The sequence below is a fragment of the Marmota flaviventris genome, chromosome 11 (genome assembly GCF_047511675.1).
Source record: "Marmota flaviventris isolate mMarFla1 chromosome 11, mMarFla1.hap1, whole genome shotgun sequence".
In the NCBI taxonomy this organism is placed as follows: Eukaryota; Metazoa; Chordata; class Mammalia; order Rodentia; family Sciuridae; genus Marmota; species Marmota flaviventris.
Genome location: NC_092508.1, coordinates 22,827,671 through 22,846,862, shown reverse-complemented (window position 1 = coordinate 22,846,862; position 19,192 = coordinate 22,827,671). Strand labels below are relative to the sequence as shown.

Here is a 19,192-nt window from a genome sequence, read left to right as displayed (position 1 = left end):
TTTCAGGCAAATTTAACCTTTATAAGGCTTATTTTTGGTCGCTGCTTCATAAAGATTATGAACAAACAACTGTTTGTTTTATAGGAAGATTTTAATGAGTGGGATATAATCTAAAAGTCATTGAAATTTCCACTTCTATCAATTTTAGTTTACATGCTGCTTAGAACATCTTCATTTATTTTCAGAGTAAACTGCTAATGAAGAATTACCTTTCTTTACTGTTAAATATCTCCTTTATGGATTTTTGTCATTTTTCAATTAATTGTTTGCATTTTTGTTCTCAAAGTGTAAAAAGTTGCTGTAATCTTTTTTTTTCACAGTACTGGACTAACCTGATTTAAAACTCTTGACAAAATAAATGCCTATAAATTTTATAGTTACCCATAAGCAATAACTAGATGCTGTCTGATTGACCCCTGACCTCCTTGAGTCCTGCTTCATTTTGCTTAGCATCTGTTTAGGTCCTTGGGGATTTTGGGAGCCATCAGGATGGCTTCCAAAGAAATAAAAAGATAAGTAACCCAGCTGTGTGCTCTTTGTGCCAGGAACAGGAACTGTGCCAGCTGACTGCCCTCTGGAAATATGCGTAGTGAACAGAAAGCCATTGGGTATTTCTTGCATTCCCAGAAGGGAAGTTTTAGCTAAGGGAACACAAATGAATCTGACCATTATTCCCATTTCTCAGAAAATTCTATTCAAGAGAAGGACATAGACTTGTTTCTTTGCTTTATAATATAAGTGTATTGTGGCTGCCATTATGGTGATTTTTCTAAAAAACTATTTTTATTTTCCTAAAATATTAAATATATATCAGCCATGTGATCCAGCCATTTTACATTTACTCAAGAGAAATACCTGTTCATATAAAGATTTGTGCATGAATATTCATAGCAGTTTTATTTGTAATAGCCAGAAACTGGAAAAAACTCAAAGGTCCAGCAACAGATGAATGAATAAATAAATTGTGGTATGTAATAGAATGCTATTCAGAAAAAAGAAACAAACTTTTGATAAATGCAACAACATGGATGAGTCTTATTATTGAGTGAAAGCAGCCATACAAAAAAAGAGCTCATTGCTTGATTATACTTGTATAAAATACCTAGAAATTTTAAACTAATCTATAGCTACCAAAAGAAGATTAGTGGTTACTTGGAGATACTGGGAGGAGAGGGACGGGGAAGAATGGGCAGAAAGTATTACCAAGGGGCTCAGAATGGTTTTTAAGTGATTTTTAAAAAATGAAAAGATAATACTTTGCAATATATGAAAATTATATAAAATTCAAATTTCAGTGTATGAATAAAGTTTTATTAGGACATTCAAAAAAACCTACTTTTAGTTGTAGATGGGTAAAATACCTTTATTTTGTTTATTTATTTTTATGTGGTGCTGAGAATCGAACCCAGTGCCTTACATGTGCTAGGTAACTGCTCTACCACTGAGCCACAACCCCAGCCCATTGTGGTGACTTTTGTAAATGAAGGAAATGAGAACATTACTGAAATGCTTACTTTGCCTTGGGGATTATATACAGTAATAAGATATCTTGACTTGTAATGAGAACAGAATGTGAAACCTGACCAAATTTCTTAGTATGTATGGTCTTATCTACATAAATTTCAAATACTAGTGTTTGCATAAAAATTGAACTCAGATATCTCAGTGGCTGAAGACAATAGCATATCTTTTGTACTGCATGGCCATGTGGGTCAGCAAAGGGGCTCTGCTCCTAGTAATCGCTCAGGAACACAGGCTGATGGAGGAGTGCTTAACTCATGTTTTTGTATCATTAAAGGAAGGGACCAAAGGAGTGGCAAAACATGCAGGAACTTCCAGTTTTCTCCTAGAAGTACCTCATGTTGTTTTTGTTCAGATTTCATTAATTAGATAAATCACATGGCCAGATGACATGGCTTCAAGAAGGCAGAGTGCTGGCATTTGCAAATAACCCTAATACCACTGAACTTTTCAATGCTGAATTGGTCTCAATTTAAGGAAATGTCAGGAACTACCCTGAGTACCACTTACTGGGTTTTGGCAGTTGTCAGATTACAAGCATATTCTTATTTAAAAGGAAGGAGATTTATAAAAATGAATGGTACCATGATTCTTTTAATTCATATGTTTATTTTGTTAAATAATAAAATGAATTCATATATAATTATGTTCTTCATAGATAATTATGAACCATCAGTGGAACCTGCAATCTGAAATATTTGATTACGGCCCCACTTAGATTTTATAATATACTGAGAAAAAGGCTGGTTATGATTAGAGTGCAGAATTGTGTGGCCAAGATCTAGGTTGTTAATAAAGTGGTTAAAACCCAATTATATTAAAAGGAAACTAATGTTAAATGGATAAATGATTAAATTAGATAATATGCTTATATTCTTTAAAATGTTTCTATATCATGCACATAACTTAATACCACACTTTTAAAATGTTAAAAATAATCTTAATTCCTTGTAGAAAAACTTGAAAATCTAGTTATACATACAAAATAATCTAAAAAGCACACCAAATTAGTTTCTAATAACCTTCTGGCATGCAGTCATATGTTATTCAAGGACAGGGGCACATTTTTATAGACATAGCCTCAAGCAATTTTCTCCTTGTGAAAACATTATAGAGTGTACTTACACAAACCAAGGATATAAGCCGATCACTTGATGTGACCTCTTCGTGCAGTCAGGACATTTAGTGAACATTAATTATATGAGGCTATTGCCAGTCTGTTTTAGAGTAAACATTTTTATAAGTAGAGGAGTATATTCTAACAACAAAAATTATAGTATAGTAAATACAGAAACCAGAAACAAAGTCATTTTTATTGTTATCAAGGATTATTTATTATTAATAATTGTATGTTCCGTATTTTTTCAACTAGTGTGACACAGTAGGTTTGTTTAGCATCACCATAAATACATGAGTAATGTGTTGCCCTACAAACAGTATCTACTGCATCACTAGATGAAATTAATTTTTCAGCTCATAATCTCAGAGGACCACCATTGTATCTGCAGTCCATCATTGGCTAAATTGTTGTTACGTGGTGAATGATTATACTTTATTTAGTTGTACATATACATGTAAATATACATATGTCCTTTCTATTATGTGAACACTTTGGTATGTCTGTAAATATTTCTTCATGAATGTAATTTTAATAGGTAAATATGTCTTATCATGTGGATACATGGTATTTTGTAATTCAGTGAACTAGCTTCCTTTTAGTAGAATTTGGATGTTTCTAATATTTTGCTACAATAAATAATATTTATCTTAGTACATTGGACTGAAAATTTTTTAGAATACATTTTTAGAAATAGAATTACTGGTAAAAGAATTTGATCATTTTTAATTATGTTTGATACATATTGTCAAATTTCTTTCTAGAAAGTTTATATCTAAGTAATATACTTCATCATTTTTCTTATTTAAAATATAGTTTATCAGTTTGTGAATGGATAACATATCATTTTATTTATTTATTTATTCATTCATTCTGAATATTAGACCCAGGTCCTCCTGCAGGCTAGGCAAGTGCTATGCCACTAAGCCACATCTCCAGCCTCATTTGTTATTTTATTGTATTTATTTGATTTATTAGTAAGACTTAAACTTTTTTACATGTTGTCTGAGTATTATGTGTCTTGTTTATGTATATTCCACAGACCTTTTTTACTTATAAGACCTATATTTTTAAGATTGATTTAAAAATTTTTGTATAATTTTTATTATTATTACTATTATATAATGACATTTTCCTTTGACTTTTTAGCTTCAGAAGTTTAAAATATTATGCAATTAAATATAACTGTCTTTCCTTATAATTTCTTCCTTAATGTCATACTTAGGAATGGGTTTATTAATATCATATCATATTGTTTTCCTTATGCTTTTTCTGGTATTTTATAATATTTTAAAAGCTTTGAACCCTAATCCAACTAGAATTAATTTTGTATGCAAGGTAAGATTTTCTTCCCCCAAACTTAGTTTTCAGAACAGTTCCAATTGAATACTCCACTTTGAATCTGTTCAAGACTTCAGTTTTCAAAAATATAGTCTTACACTCCAAAGTAAGTGAAGAGTGCGGGGATCTCACTAGAGACAAGGCCCTGAGTGAAAATTACTGTGCATCTATGTAGCAGGTCCTAACACAGAATCTTATTGGCATAGTTTATAAGTCTGGTTGTGTTATTTTGTGGCCTATAGAATATTAGAAACAGCAGGAAAGAGGAAGACCGAAGAAGTAGGCAGATGTGTTATTGGTAGTGTTCATAAAGATTACCAAGTTATTTACAAAAAGACTTCATCATCTTTACTTATTCATTTATTTATGTTTAAGAAGACTGTAAAGGTTTAAAACAGTAGGCCTTGATGAGAAACCTGTGAAAATATGGATTAATGAAAAAATACTGGAGTCAAGAAAACTTGGATTTTAATTTGAGTTTCTTAACCTAATAAATCCATAACATAATTTAAGCTAAATTATTTTAACCTAAATGTGCCCATCAATAAAATGGGAGTGATAAATGACTCTTATACAGCAGCAGCATTGTAATGACAGGGACTCACAGTTTCACTGTGTTTATACCCCCTTTACTCCTTCCCAAATGGACAACGCATTCTCCTCAGCAATACCAAGAACTCTTTTTGTATTTGTTTGTACTGTCAGGCATGCTAAGTCATTCTAGAAGAAAAAGCACATCCTAAGAATTACTTGAATTTCATTATTGGAGCTTAGTTAACAGGATCCGGTTGGGGACACAAGAATACTGATATGGTTTCTGGAGCTGTAGGGCAAAGAAAAAACTCAGGCTCTGTGACTAGGAAGGTGGAATCTGAATCCTGTTAACACTGATTGACGAGGTTTTCTGCCTTGTGAATGTCGTTATTCTATTGAGCTCCATTTTTCTGCATCTGTATATAATACACAGAACTGTTACAAAATTTGAGATGGTATATATATATATATATATATATATATATATATATATATATATATATATTATTAAATAAATGGTAGAAATTATTTTGAATAATAATTATAAGTATACTATCTTCTATTGATTCTTATCTTTTCTCCCAAGTTTAGTTGTAAGCTGACAATTTTAAATGAGTATAGTTATATGAATAAAAAATATTATATATAATAAATGAAAGGTGTGAGTCTTTATTTGCCTAAAATATACCAAGATATTTACAGCTGATTCCTGACTTGCTAGGATTTTGTTACATTCTTTTGATGCTACATCAGTGAGTTAAATAATAAGAGGGTGTAATGGGTCACATAAATATATGTGTATTACATTTTATTGATATAACTAATAATTTTAGTATTATAGAGATTATTTAAGATATTGAATGCCAAAAAATTATTTTTACCTTCTCATAATAGCATTATAATAGGATATATACACACACATACATATATATATATATTTGTATATATTCTCTTTGTGGTATATATTTTTACATATGATATATAGGATACATCATATAAGGATATATAAGGGTGTATATATATATATAATATGCATATTATATGTAAGGATCTATAAAGTGGAAATATATATAGATATATATAGTAGCATATGTATTCATACACACATACATATATAGTGCGTGTGTGTGTGTGTGTATAAAATCTTATTATTGAACAAGAATAGTTAATGTTCAGCAGTCAGAATTGATGGGCCCCAATTGAGGTCTTGTTCAAATGCCAAAACTACACTTGGAGGCTAACAGGTAGAAATTTTAATGAGCACCAGACAAGGTATGGTGGCACATGCCTTCAATCCCAGTGGCTCAGGAGGCTGAAGCAAGAGGAAAGACATATTCCAAACTTGCCTCAGCAACTCAGTGAGGACTTAAGCAATATTGAGACACCCTTTTGAACATAAAAAGTGAAAGAGCTGGGGATGTGGCTCAGTTGTTCAGCCCCTCTGTGTTCACTGCCTCCTATAAAAAAAAATTAATGAGCACCATCAAGTCTAATCTCATGAGACCACTTCCTTTGTCTCCTCCTTTGTCCCATAGGGGGAAAACAAAAGATGGGAAAATGGAAGGTGGGAGTGAACCCAGATGAGAATTAGGAAAACTTAGGCCAAAGGACATAGCCAATACTTTTTCAATCCCTGTTTTAGATAGATTTTTAAAAATTTTTTGTTTTTAGATATACATGACAGTAGGGTCTATTTTGACATATTATACACAAATGGAGTGCAACCCATTCCAGTATTGATCCCATTCTGTGGTTGTACATGATGTGGAGTTACACTGGTCGTTTAATAATATAGGAGCATAGGAAAGTTATGTCCAATTCATTATACTTTCTTTCCTCTTCCATTCCTGCTCCCTTCCCTTCATTCCCTTTTGTCTAGTTCAATGAACCTATATTCTTCCCCAACCCCTGCCCCCACTTATTGTGTGGGAACATCCACCTATCCAAGAGAACATTCAGCCTTTGGTTTTTTGGGACTGGCTTATTTCACTTAGCATGATAGTCTCCAGTTCCATCAATTTACTGGCAAATGCCATAAATTTATTCTTCTTTAAAGCTGAGTAATAGTCCATTGTGTATATATACCACATTTTCTTTATCCATTCATTTGTTGAAGGGAACCTTGGCTGGTTCCATAGCTTAGTTATTATGAACTGATTTGAACTGCAATAAATATTGATGTGACTGTGTCACTACAGTATGGTGCTTTTAAGTCTTTTTGGGTATATGACATGGAATGGAATAACTGGGTCAAATGGTGGTTTCATTCCAAGTTTTCTGGGTAATCTCAAGACTGCCTTCCAAATTAGTTGCACCAATTTGCAGACCTACCAGCCGTGTATGAGTGAACCTTTTTCTCCATATCCTTGCCAATATCTGATTGGAGTGAGATGGAATTTCAGTATAGTTTTAATTTGTGTGTGTGTGTGTGTGAATTTAGTTTGATTCCATCCCATTTATTGATATAGTGACCATTCATATTTCTTCTGTGAAGTGCCTGTTCAGTTCCTTTGTCCATTTATTGATTGGGATATTTATTTTTTGGGTGTTAAGATTTCTTATTTGTTTGTGTATCCTGGAGATTAATGCTCTATCTGAGGTGCAAGTGATAAAGATTTTTTTTTATTTTTTCTTTTAGTTGATGGACCTTTATTTTATTTATTTATGTATATGTGGTGCCAAGAATCGAACCCAGTACCTCCTTTGTGCAAGGCAAGTGCTTCACCACTGAGCCACAATCCCAGCCCCAATAAAGATTATTTTTTCCCATACTGTAGGCTCTTTGTTCATGTTCTTGATTGTTTCCTTTGCTGTGAAGATTTTTAGTTTGATTCCATCCCATTTATTGATTCTTGATTTTAATTCTTTAATTCTGAGGAAGTCCATTCCTGAGCTGACATGATGGAGAGTTGGGCCTACTTTTTCTTCTAGTAGGTGCAAGGTCTCTGGTCTAAAGTGCTATACAGATTTAATACAATTCCTATTCAAATTTCAGTGATGTTATTTATAGAAATAGAAAAAGAAGTAATGAAATTTATTTGGAAAAATAAGAGGCCCTTATAGCCAAAACAACCCTTAGGGAGAAAAGTAATGCATGGGGCATCACGATACCAGATCTCAAATTATACTACAGAGCTGTAGTAACAAAAACAGCATGGTATTGCACAAAATTTTTGAAGATCAATGGAACAGAATAGAAGACACAGAGACATACCCACATAAATACAGTTATCTTTTACTAGACAAAGTCTCCATAAACATACATTAGAGAAAAGATAGACTCTTCAACAAATGGTGCTGGGAAAACTGGAAATCCATGTGTTGTAATTGAAATTAAAACCCTGTATTTCACCTTACATAGATATTGACCAGTGATACTGGTGCTGCTTTCCATGCCTGTTTTACCTAGATTTTGACCAATGATGATGTGGTGTTCTCAATGCCTGTTTCATATAGATTTGGCTCCACGCTCTACCCAGACCTATATAAGCTCCTAAGCTAGCATACCAAAAGGGTTTTTGTTCCCCCTGCTCTCTGGCCTCCTCCCACATGTTGAGAGTGTACTCTCTCTTCTCATGCTTATATAAATCCTACTGCACACATACTTCCCTCCTGTTATTGTCAACGGATTTTATTCAAATTTGTGAGCCAAGAACCCCGAAGGAAATTGGCAAAGCAGGAAATATAATCTCATCTCAAAAATGAGGATCATAAAGATATGTGTATATACATGTGTGTGTGTATGTCCATACACACATATATATGGATATACAAATAGGAAATATATATAATAGTATATATATCCTACTATATATATAATCCTATTATAATGTTATATATAATGCTCTATAAATATTTTCAGCTAAGTTTGCTATTTGTTAAATTTTGAAAGATGTGTTTTTATTCAGATGGAGTCTCAAACTTAGCAAGCATCAGAATCACCTGGAGAGCTGGTTAAAAACAGATTATTGGGCCCCATTCCCAAAGTTTCTGCTTTTTTAAGTTCAAGGTGGAGCTTGAGAATTTGCATTTCACCTAAGTTTCCAGCTGATGGTGATGTTAACTGCTAAAGTTGACTAATGGAGGTTAAATTTTTAAAAATAATATTCATTATTATTTAACATCATAAAAATACAATTATTTAAATTTGAAAGATAATTATTTTCTAAGCATGTCAATTTTTTTTTTTGTTTTAGCCTTTAATCAAAGTATTTCTTAACACTTCCTTTCATGAAAAATATTGCACATTCTAAATCTAAATCTAACATCATTCCCTATGCTTTTAAATCAGGCACACCTTGGACCTCTGTTCTATTAGTTTATGGCATGAATAAATTGTTTAGTCTAGAAATACACTTTTAAAATGTGGTGACATTGTGGAGTTTACAAGTGATAGTTCAATGTCTGTATATTTTATTTTTGTGAGTCTTTTTGTTTCAGCTTAATTTGATATGGGTCAAAGTACAGAATGTCTCAGTGATAGAAAGACTAAAGAATAATTAGATATTTAGGAGTCCTAAATAAAAAAAATACTTAAGTGCATTTAGGAAAACAGTATTTTTCAAGTGTGATACTTCTTTCTATTATGAAAGGCCACAAAAATGCAAATGGACATGACATTCAAGAGTTGAAGAAATTTATAAATAAAGCTTTCCCTGGCTCACTGTAATTTTCTTACTGACTGGGAGTGTCAATTAGCTCAATCAGAGATTGCTGATAATGTCAGCTGTCACTCATTCATAGTGATGTGTGAAGTCCACAGGTACCGTGGACTGCTTGAGTGATGAATGAAATAATGAGGGCATGGAAGCCTGAACAAAATCCTCCATTTCTATAAATTCTTTTTCACATGGGGAGTTAAGATAAAGAAAGAAAACCCTGATTAAAATCTATTTTAATGAGGTTTATTTTTAAAAGTTTGACCTTAAAACATTAAAGTTTTAACCTTATCTTTTAAAAAATTAATGTAAATGGCCAATGATTAATTATCATCATTTCCTAACATGTTTTGTCAGTGAGAGCAAGACTAACTATTCTAAGATAAGTCCCCAAATTGATATTGAATTCAATCTTAAATCAAACTTAAAACTTTTGTCAACAGACTTGCTGAGTCTCTGAAATATCTAAACTAATCAGGCCTTGTTTTGTGTATCTCTGAATAAAGTAGTTTTCTGTCTTTAAAGAAACACATTTCTTATTAGTGTTTTATTGTATATTTTATATCATTGTTACTAGAGTTAATGGAATATTTTTATTTTATAACTTTATGTCATTCATTGTATATGTGAAGTTCACTCATTATTATTAATCATCTGTAATAATATGGTCTATTTACAGATCCTTTCTCCTTTTGACTTCATATTATCTACAATTAATGACAATTGGATGCCCCCATTCCAATAGTTTTATCACTTACTTATTTACCATAATAGCTTCTTCATATTTCTACTTAAGTGTTTATCAATGATATGGTCTTTCATTTATGTTGTTTTCTTATAGAAATTGGAGTCTTTGGAGTGGAACAAATGTATTCTACTTATATTTGTGACCTGGCAATTAAGATAGTGCCTGACACAGAGTAGAGAAGTGTTGAGTGTAGGCCTGAGTGAATAATTTTGAACTTGTTCAGAAATTGCTTGGGATAATTCTCATGAATGTTGGTTCAATGGAAGGCTAAGAACAAGATAGAAAAGCAGTCTCCTGTCAAGTGGCATGGGTACAGGGCCTGGATACCCAATAGACTCATGTGGAAAGAGTCTCAGTACATAGCTTGGTTTATTCATAGGGAGAGATGCATGCAATCCCTAGATGATATATTACTGAATCAGAGAAATTGATACCCATCAGGTCCTCCATTCTTTGCATATAAAGAGCAAGACAAGATTTAATTCCAACTGGCTCATGAAGCAAGAAATTCTATTATCACTGATGCTGAGACACATCAAGATAGCCAATTGTGAAGCAGATATAGCACTGGGATTCTGACAAGTAGGAACACACTGAAATCAAGTTTGCTTCAATCAGTATCCTAGGAGAATATTAAATGTATAATTTGGTTAATATAGAATTATTTTACAATAAATAGGTATGAAATGATTCAAAATGAATTTACTAAGTAGTTGGAATTAACATGTGTCATTGACTACAAAAATAATAAAAATAGAAACAGTAATAGCTAATGTTTATTAAAAATTTACTAGGCTCTAGTCATAATGATTAGTACTTTACAGAAGTTATCTCACTCAATTCTTATAGTAGCCTATGGAACAGGTATAATTTTGTTTATAAAATGTATAAGGGCTTAGCTTTATTTTATAGTATTAAAATTACTGTGCAGTTCTTTTCATTTTTAGAAGGTAACTCCAAAGGAAAGGTATTTATATGCCTTTAGGTATTAAACTAGAAAATAAAACCTTGATTCCATTTTTTTGGTTATAATTTACAGAAAGGAAAATATACTATGAAAATTTGTTAAATAGCTTGACCAATTTCATTAAAACTAAATTGCTAAAAAAAGCCATGATTTTCAACTCTGACTTTTATTTCATATAGGGGGCTTTAAAATAATGCTTGTGTCAGAGCCTCACTCTCAGAAATTATTACATTCAATTGGTTTGGGGTGGGACCAGTGATTGTGGAATTTTTTAAAAAGTTTCCCAGTGATTTCAAATACGTAGTCAGAGTTGAGAACTACTAAATTTCAAAGCATACTACTGAGAGCTGAGTGTGCCTTCCCATTGTACCTTGTCAATACAAAGAAATGGTAATGGTTATGTAGCTTGAAAGAATGGTTTTATGACTCATTTTTCTTCCTGTCTTTTATGCATTGTCCTTATTTATGTATTCTACATTTACCTCACTGATGCTGCTTACCTTTCAATGACTGATATCTCTTGGAGTATTGCAGCATATTGGCTGGATAACATGAGTTTTATGTTTTGGTTTTGCAAATGCATCTATATAGGATTATATAGGATTAATATTACCAGGAAACTGCAGCTCTTATTGGAAACCCATTTTAAATAGTTATTCAGTTATTATTATATTTTCTTATCTTCTTCTGAGCTAGAAACATGGGCAATAGCACCTAGCTGGTTGGGTTTAATTAAATACCTGGATTTATTTGTTTATATAATAATTTTCTTAGCAAAGCTGATAAAATTGATGTAGGTAATAAGTTTATGATTGGAGATATTTATATACAGTCAAAAATTATATAAGCCTGGACTTTGATCTAATTTGCTATATTTTTTTACATATACCCTCCCTCCATTTCAAGCCCCAGTGGCATCATTAAAATGATTTTTAAAATGTAATATTACCACAACAGTAAAACAAAGGGTCAAAAGACATAAAAATGTAGTTCATAAAAAATTAAGTACAGGAACAAAAAGAGAAATACATAAGAAGTGTAACCTAAACAATTAATTTAAAAATGTAAATGAAATAGTTTTATATGTGAATTATTTTTTTCCATGGACTTTTCACCTCATAGATACAGTTTATTTTATCATTTTTGATAAATATCAATTATCATTCATATAGTTATTGTATTTTGTATTCTTCTCCTAGAATGCAAACTCCACATGGAAGTTAATTTTATCTATTTTGTTTTGTTCTGTAGTATAAGAACTGAAACTTGTTCCTATCACAAAATATAGACTTAATAATAAATTTTAGCCAAAAGAAATAATTGTTGAACAAATGTAATATATATATATATATATATATATATATATATATATATATATATATAATTTTTTTTGAGAAAAATATTTCTGTGGAGATTCTGCATGTTTTATACATCCTATGGTACATATGGTACATTAAAATTTTTTATAATCATGGTTGTATCATTTTGATTATATATATATATATATATAGTGTGTGTGTGTACTATTAACAAAAATGTGGTAGTGAATTGCAGGCAGTGCTATGTGACTGGCAGAAGTATAATTTAAACAGCATTTGTGCAAAGCAGTCTATGAAGAGGTATTATGTTTTTGTCAAATATTTATTTTATTTGAATTATTTATTTGCATTTCTAGAACTCTTCTTTAAGGAAATAATCAGTGAAGTAGAGATTTATAGAACGAAAGCTGTTTATAATGTTGATAACCATAAAAGAGACAAAAGTAGTTGAATATTACATAAAATAAGGCACTTAGCATTCTTTCAAAACAGGCTCAATGATGTGAAAATGCAGTCATACAGTGGTAGATGAAAACTAGATGATGAATAATTGAGCATCAACCCAACTTTGTAAAAAGTGAGAGAAAGAAAGGAAACAAATTAAGTAATTAAACCAAAATGTTAATAGTAATTATATCTCAGTGGTGAGACTAAGATTGCATTAATTTGCTTCTTTGTAGTATCATGAAATGCACAAAATTTCTATATGAATATGTATTACTTTGTTAATCAGAAAAATGTTATTTCACTTTTGAAAATCAACTTTATCATTTTTCCAGCTCTGAGAGTATATTAAAGAATTCATTAGAATGTAACCTCTGTGAGGGCAAGACTTGTTCATCTGCTTTGCTCATTCATGCATGTCTCATGCCTAGAATATTGTTTGGGATAAAGTGGTACTTCTAAATGGTTTTTGAATAAATGAATGATGGAAATTGAATATATGCCTCCATCTGTAAAGTCAGTTTTAAAGAGTTAAGTGAAATAGAAGAGAATTGATTACTTCCTTTTGTGTATATGTGGACTTGAGCAATTCATCCATCCATCATTAGTATTGAGTACCTGTGCATAGCATGTCTTCTTTCCACATGTGAGGGACTCCTTTCTCATAGACTAAGTTACCCCTGGAGTTTGCTTGGTGGGGAAAGAGGTTACCCACAAATGGCAGACATGAATTTTAATGTATGTGATTTAAAAGGATTACGACAGAGGTCTTTTACCGTCAGCATGTGCCATTATAGTAATCCTGTTTCCTGGGATTTTAAGAGGAAAACCACAGTTAATCTGTAAACAAGCACTGTTTTGTTGCCCTGTGCAAGTACTTTTGGACGTTTCTCTTGGGGATGGAAAGCTCGTTGAAAAATGACAATTAACAATAATATAAGACAATGTTATTTTGTATTTCATTGGAATTCACCAAGGATGTGTTTTAAAGTAATTTTTAACTTGTAACATGCAGTGTAGAATTAAAATTGCTTATGTGCATGTCACGTGTCTTTCTTTCATATTTTTTTTTCAAAATGAAAGTAGAAAACAGAGGACTGAAGAGTCAGAGGAGAATAAAATATTTATGTTTTAATTTAATATTAAATAAGAAAGATTATCAATATGTATAGTGATTTGGAAATTTGAAAAAAGCTCTTCATTTTTTTTCTAGGATTCAGAATTTCCCATCAATATACAACCAAATCCAAACTTGAATTTATGTAAAGAAAATCTTCCTCCAGCAAAATTTGACTACAAGCTGAGTAACATTTTTAGACTTCATGAACTTCCAGTGAGCTGGTAGGATTCTTGATGTTTTATTAATAATGCTTTTGAGATTTTGTTGTTATGTCTGAATTGTGGGACTCTGGTTTACTCTTAGCCTGTTTCCAAATTTCTAGTCACAGCACTAAAAGAATCTGCTTATAACTGCTACAATAATCTTAAAATTAATTGGTTTAGGCACTTGGTGGCAGTATAGACTAAGTACACTATTACGTATTATTATTTTAGAGGTTAGAGTTCTGGCTTAAAATAATGCACAAATCATTTTTAGAGAAGTTTCTAGGATTATTTTAGAGATGGGATCTCAGCAACTATTATGATTGTACTTCTTCCCTGTCAATATATCCTTTTCAGTTTTTTTTTTTTTTTGAGGACCATAATTACATGAGCTAAAATAATACTGGCTTAAAAACAAAACTTATTACTTGACATTTATTAAAATATATTGTTTTATGAATATGTATATATATAAATGGAAACTAATATATAAAATGAAACTTATAAAAGTCACAGTTGTATTATTCAGATTTTTTGAGAAAAATATTTCTGTGGAGATTCTGCATGTTTTATACATCCTATGGTACATTAAAATTTTTGATAATCATGGTTGTATCATTTTGATTATGACTTAGGTAATAACATTATTTTCTTATATTTGGTCTTATAATTAAAAGTACATATAATTATTCTTCAAAGAAATCTATAATTTATACAAAAGTACTCAGAAAAATTTTCATAGTTTCCTCCACTTTGATCTTCTGTTATGTGTAATGTACTTCCTAAACCCTAATTGTTTGACTAGTTCCTAGTAGCAAGAATATTGTCTTTGATTTATTATTTTCTTCTTATTAATAATGCATTCTTTCAATATCTTCAGTTTGGTCAAACAGATTTTCAAAGTATAGATGCATTTGATCTCAGTTATATTTCCTAGAGTAAGCTATACAGATATTCCTCTTTTACCTTCTAAAATTTGAAATACTCTTTCTTAGTAGTATGCCTTCTTCCATTCATAATATTTTTATCTTTCCTAATTTTTCATATTTTTAAGGAGCATAACAGAATCTTAGTTGCCATGACCAAAATCAGTAGGTTAATGAATACATAAAGGGAAACATAAAATAATAAACACGTGTTAATGTTCTAACTTCAGACAGGTGTATATGCATACACATGCCAGTGTTTTGATGTAAGGTCATGACTTTTTCTTAAATTGTCTGTTCATTGGTATTCTGCACTGTATTTCTTACATAAGTTATGCCAACAATGTTTCATCTATGTTTTTGATTTGTTATTTCTTCAATCTAAAATAAGAACTTCAGGCATTTGGAAGATGCTCTTACCACCTTTTATAACATTAATTATTGACAATGATTGTATCATTGTATCATTTCATCACCTTAATTAATATTTAATTACATTACAGTGGGAAACACAACAGGTTTATAACAGGTTTAATAACAAACTGCTTTGACTGTTGCAGTCAGGGACTTTGGCTGATGGGAGCAGGTGCTTATTTACTTGAATATGATTGGAGAGCTCTGAGTGGTTGGAGTGTAGCTTAGAAGCACAACTTGTGTGTTTCACAGCAAGAATAGGAAAACTTGGTCAGTCCGGCAATTTAGTGGAGGTTAAAGGAAAAACTTTTGTCAAATAAAAATGTGGAGAAGAGGAGGAAGGAAACATTTAGTTCTTAGTCAAAGATAAAATCTGGATTTCCAGCCTCTGGAAATATAGCTGCCCTGATGACAGCTACTGCAATACAGGGAATAATTTCTGTCATAATCTTTACTAGCTGGCTTATCAGTAGAGGAGGATCTAGCTTTATGAGTTAGGAAGCAGAAAAATGAAACATCAGTGGAAAGGATATATGCTATCTAATCTCTTAGGATAACATACCTGCAAAGAAAAGTATGGAAAAGTTGTCACTTTGGAACAAGTCATTTACCTGTTTTTTTCTTTTTCTTTTTTTTTACCTGTCCGCTTCATTTTCAACATGTCTCTGCATCTGTACACCACCATGTCTTCTTTGCTATGTGTTTATGTGTCTTCTACCTATTTTGTTCTACCACTTCCTTCTCTTCATTCTCATTCTATACTATCAATCCTTAGTAGTAATAATATAAAATTCGATTTAAAACTCTTAATATTTCTCAAAAGTTTTCAAAGTCTCTTTTCTTAATTTTAAAATCAAATTACGTCCCTGCCATACACAGAAAAACAGTCTCTGTACTAAGTAGATCTTCAATGAAGTGTTTATTGACTAAGTTATATGCTTCTTGAGGGAAGAAAAAAGCTTTGTTAAAAAATGACCATCAATTTATTTATTTATTTATTTATTTATTTATTTATTTATTTATTTTGGATTGGCAATTACCTTCAGTGAAAAGAAAGTTCTTCAACTATGGTATATAGCTTTCTTAATTTGTAAAATATAGTAATAGTAATGACAATAATAGTGAACGGAATATCAATAATAAGAATGTTTACTAAGCACCTATAAATGCCAAGATTCATCTGCTTTAGACACACTATCTCCGACCTTCATGTCACTAAGGCAGTTATTGTTCCTTTATCTCTCTGTCACACTACACACTCACACACATACACACACAGCTCAGACACCTTGAGAATCACAGAAAAAAATTTGTATCAGATCTGGTTAACTCAAAAAACTCAAATGCAACAAGTGAACCACATATTATTTTAAAGAAAAATTCTAAGGACATAATCTCTATTTTTGTAGTTCGACATACAATTTACCAGTAATTTACAACTATATGACTCATGATTTAGGCCAAAATCCTTTTCCTTATGATAGATAAATAAGCATGGCCTAGGATAACTGCTTTAAATTAGATTGTGTTTAAGTATATAATTTGCTAATTATGTATTCTTCCTCTGGAAAAACAGATTTATCAAAATGTATGTTTTACTATGTTTTTCAAACAAGGTCATCATAAAATAAATGCATATTAAAATCCAGATAATTTAAAAATTCTTAATGTCTTATTAATTTGCATTTTTATAGAGTGCAATTTCATAGGTCAAAGAACCAGAAGGATTTTAAATTAAATTAGTTAAAAGAGAATTTTAAAGTTCTAATTTAGGTAGGTGTCTATTACTCTTATAGAATGGTTCCCTTCAGCCTAGAAAATGTGCTTCAGCAACTTCCATTAGTTAAAAAACAATTTCCTTTCTTGTCCAGAGAACTCCCCACCGTGTCTGTGCTATTTCCTTAGGCCCCACTGTTTTTCACTGAAAAGTTTGGCAAAGAGCTGGCCAAACTCACAGGTACTTGCTCTTCCCATTCTCCCCAGCAATGGAGTTCCTTCCTCCCTTCCCTCTCCTTTGAAAGGAGACCGCTCTTGTTAGAGTTATCAGCCAATTCCCATGTCCACCACCAGAAACATTTATAGATTCTACTTTTCTTTACTCCTCATCTTCTGTTTGCTCTTCTGACTCCTTGTTTTCATGCTGACTCCCACACTCGTCCCTCTCAGCATCTTCAGTTACTACTCCTCTTGGGTTAGGTTTCTGGATAATAGACAGCTCCTGGACTCTAGCTCCCACACCTACATTTTCTCTCTTGGCCTCATTCTTTCTCCAGTTTTAAATACTCTCCATGTGGTGATAACTTTACCCTTGGCATTTCCCCTGAGCTTGAATATCTAATAGGCTTCTCCAAGTTGTCATGTCTAAAAAAGAACTTTTGTTCTCCAGAAAACTTGATCTTCTCTGAATACTTCCCATTTTTTCAAAAGCACCACCCTGTACAAACTATGTCAAGGAAAACCCTAGAACTCTTTTTGATTTCTAAAGTCCTTGCCCTCCATTTTCATCATTAGATCTCTCAGTGAGCGAGCCTTAATTTTTGTGGGGAAGACTAATGGAGGGGCAAGTTTGGACTGGGACTGGACTTGTTAAGTTTAGATGACTATTAAACTCCCAAATATACTGAGATGTGGATGGGATACCTGACTGTGCAGCAAGCAAACTGCACGAACACTGATAACGGGCAAGTAGCCAGGTTCCTGTCCCTACTTTTCCAGGCACTTCCACAGAAACAGACACTAGAAATAAAGTGCCAAAGTAGCTTTTAGTGTGAAAGAATTGGCATTGTAGAAATGTAATTTTTAAACATTGGTCAGTCTAAAGCTTATTTGTTGTTTTCCTTGTAAATTATATGTTTTCATGTGATTAAAAGTCATATTTAAATTGTGAATTTTGAAATGAAGTATTATCTTTACATGCATTTATACTCCAGAATTTATATTTCTAATAAAATGATATTATGTATAATTTTTAGAATATTTATATCTCCTTAAAACAAGCAGGCAATGTAGAACAAAGTAGGCATTTAAATTTTGAATTGTCAAAGGGAAAGAGCTTACAGTTCCTTGAAGCTTCAAGAACATTTTCTGTAGAAGGATAATAGTTACATGCAGTTTTAAATAATTATAATCATTGTTAAGTAGTGTACAAAATAACTTAAAACATTTTCTATAACATAAAGATATATTCTACCCATTTTATAATTTACTATCAAAGTACTAAGGTATTCTGTTAGCTTCCATTATATAAAGATACAGTAATATTTATGCCATTAACTTTTAAGAAGTGGGATGTGCATGAATTTATGGTAAAGGTAAACATTCATTTTAATGAGCTATTTATTTTGGGGGGTGTGTTCCATGAATAAACACATCATCTAATTAGTAGATTAGATTTTCCATTTATTTCAGATTGTCTTTAGTGTCCTTGAGTGTATCTTTCTTCAACTTTAAATTTGTTTAGATACTTTAGGTTTGTTGAGCAGCTGTCATCTTCCAGAAGGTGTTCTGATTTGTTTTTAGTCAACTTACTGCTAAAATTATGGAAGGGCTTTTACATTGGTCACAGATGATGCGTAAAGCATTTTCAATTCCCGTGTTTCATTGACTCAGTGAGAGACCGACAGTTGCCCTTCTGCGGCTATAACCATTTTTCATTCTCTTTTAATTATCTAGATCCATAGTAATAACCACAGTGACCTACAAGAAGGTATTGTTCGACATATTATAATTATATATAGCAATTATGTGTAGTGCCAACAATGCATAAAAATCCCACCTATTAACTAAGGTTGTTAAAAAAATGAAACTATGCTTGTCTCCCTTAGGACATAGTTTTATTTTTTGCCAAATTAAGACATTTAGTTTTTCTATAAAACATTTT

General features: G+C 31.6%; 1 protein-coding gene across 1 annotated transcript in view; it reads left to right on the top strand.

Annotated features, from left to right (window-relative positions):
- Spag16 (sperm associated antigen 16) overlaps positions 1-19,192 on the top strand; it is a 957,641-nt gene that overhangs the window by 162,136 nt on the left and 776,313 nt on the right. Inside the window, exon 10 of the mRNA XM_027941762.2 lies at positions 13,863-13,990. Coding sequence (XP_027797563.2) covers positions 13,863-13,990 — 128 coding nt within the window. The remainder of the gene's footprint in view (positions 1-13,862; positions 13,991-19,192) is intronic.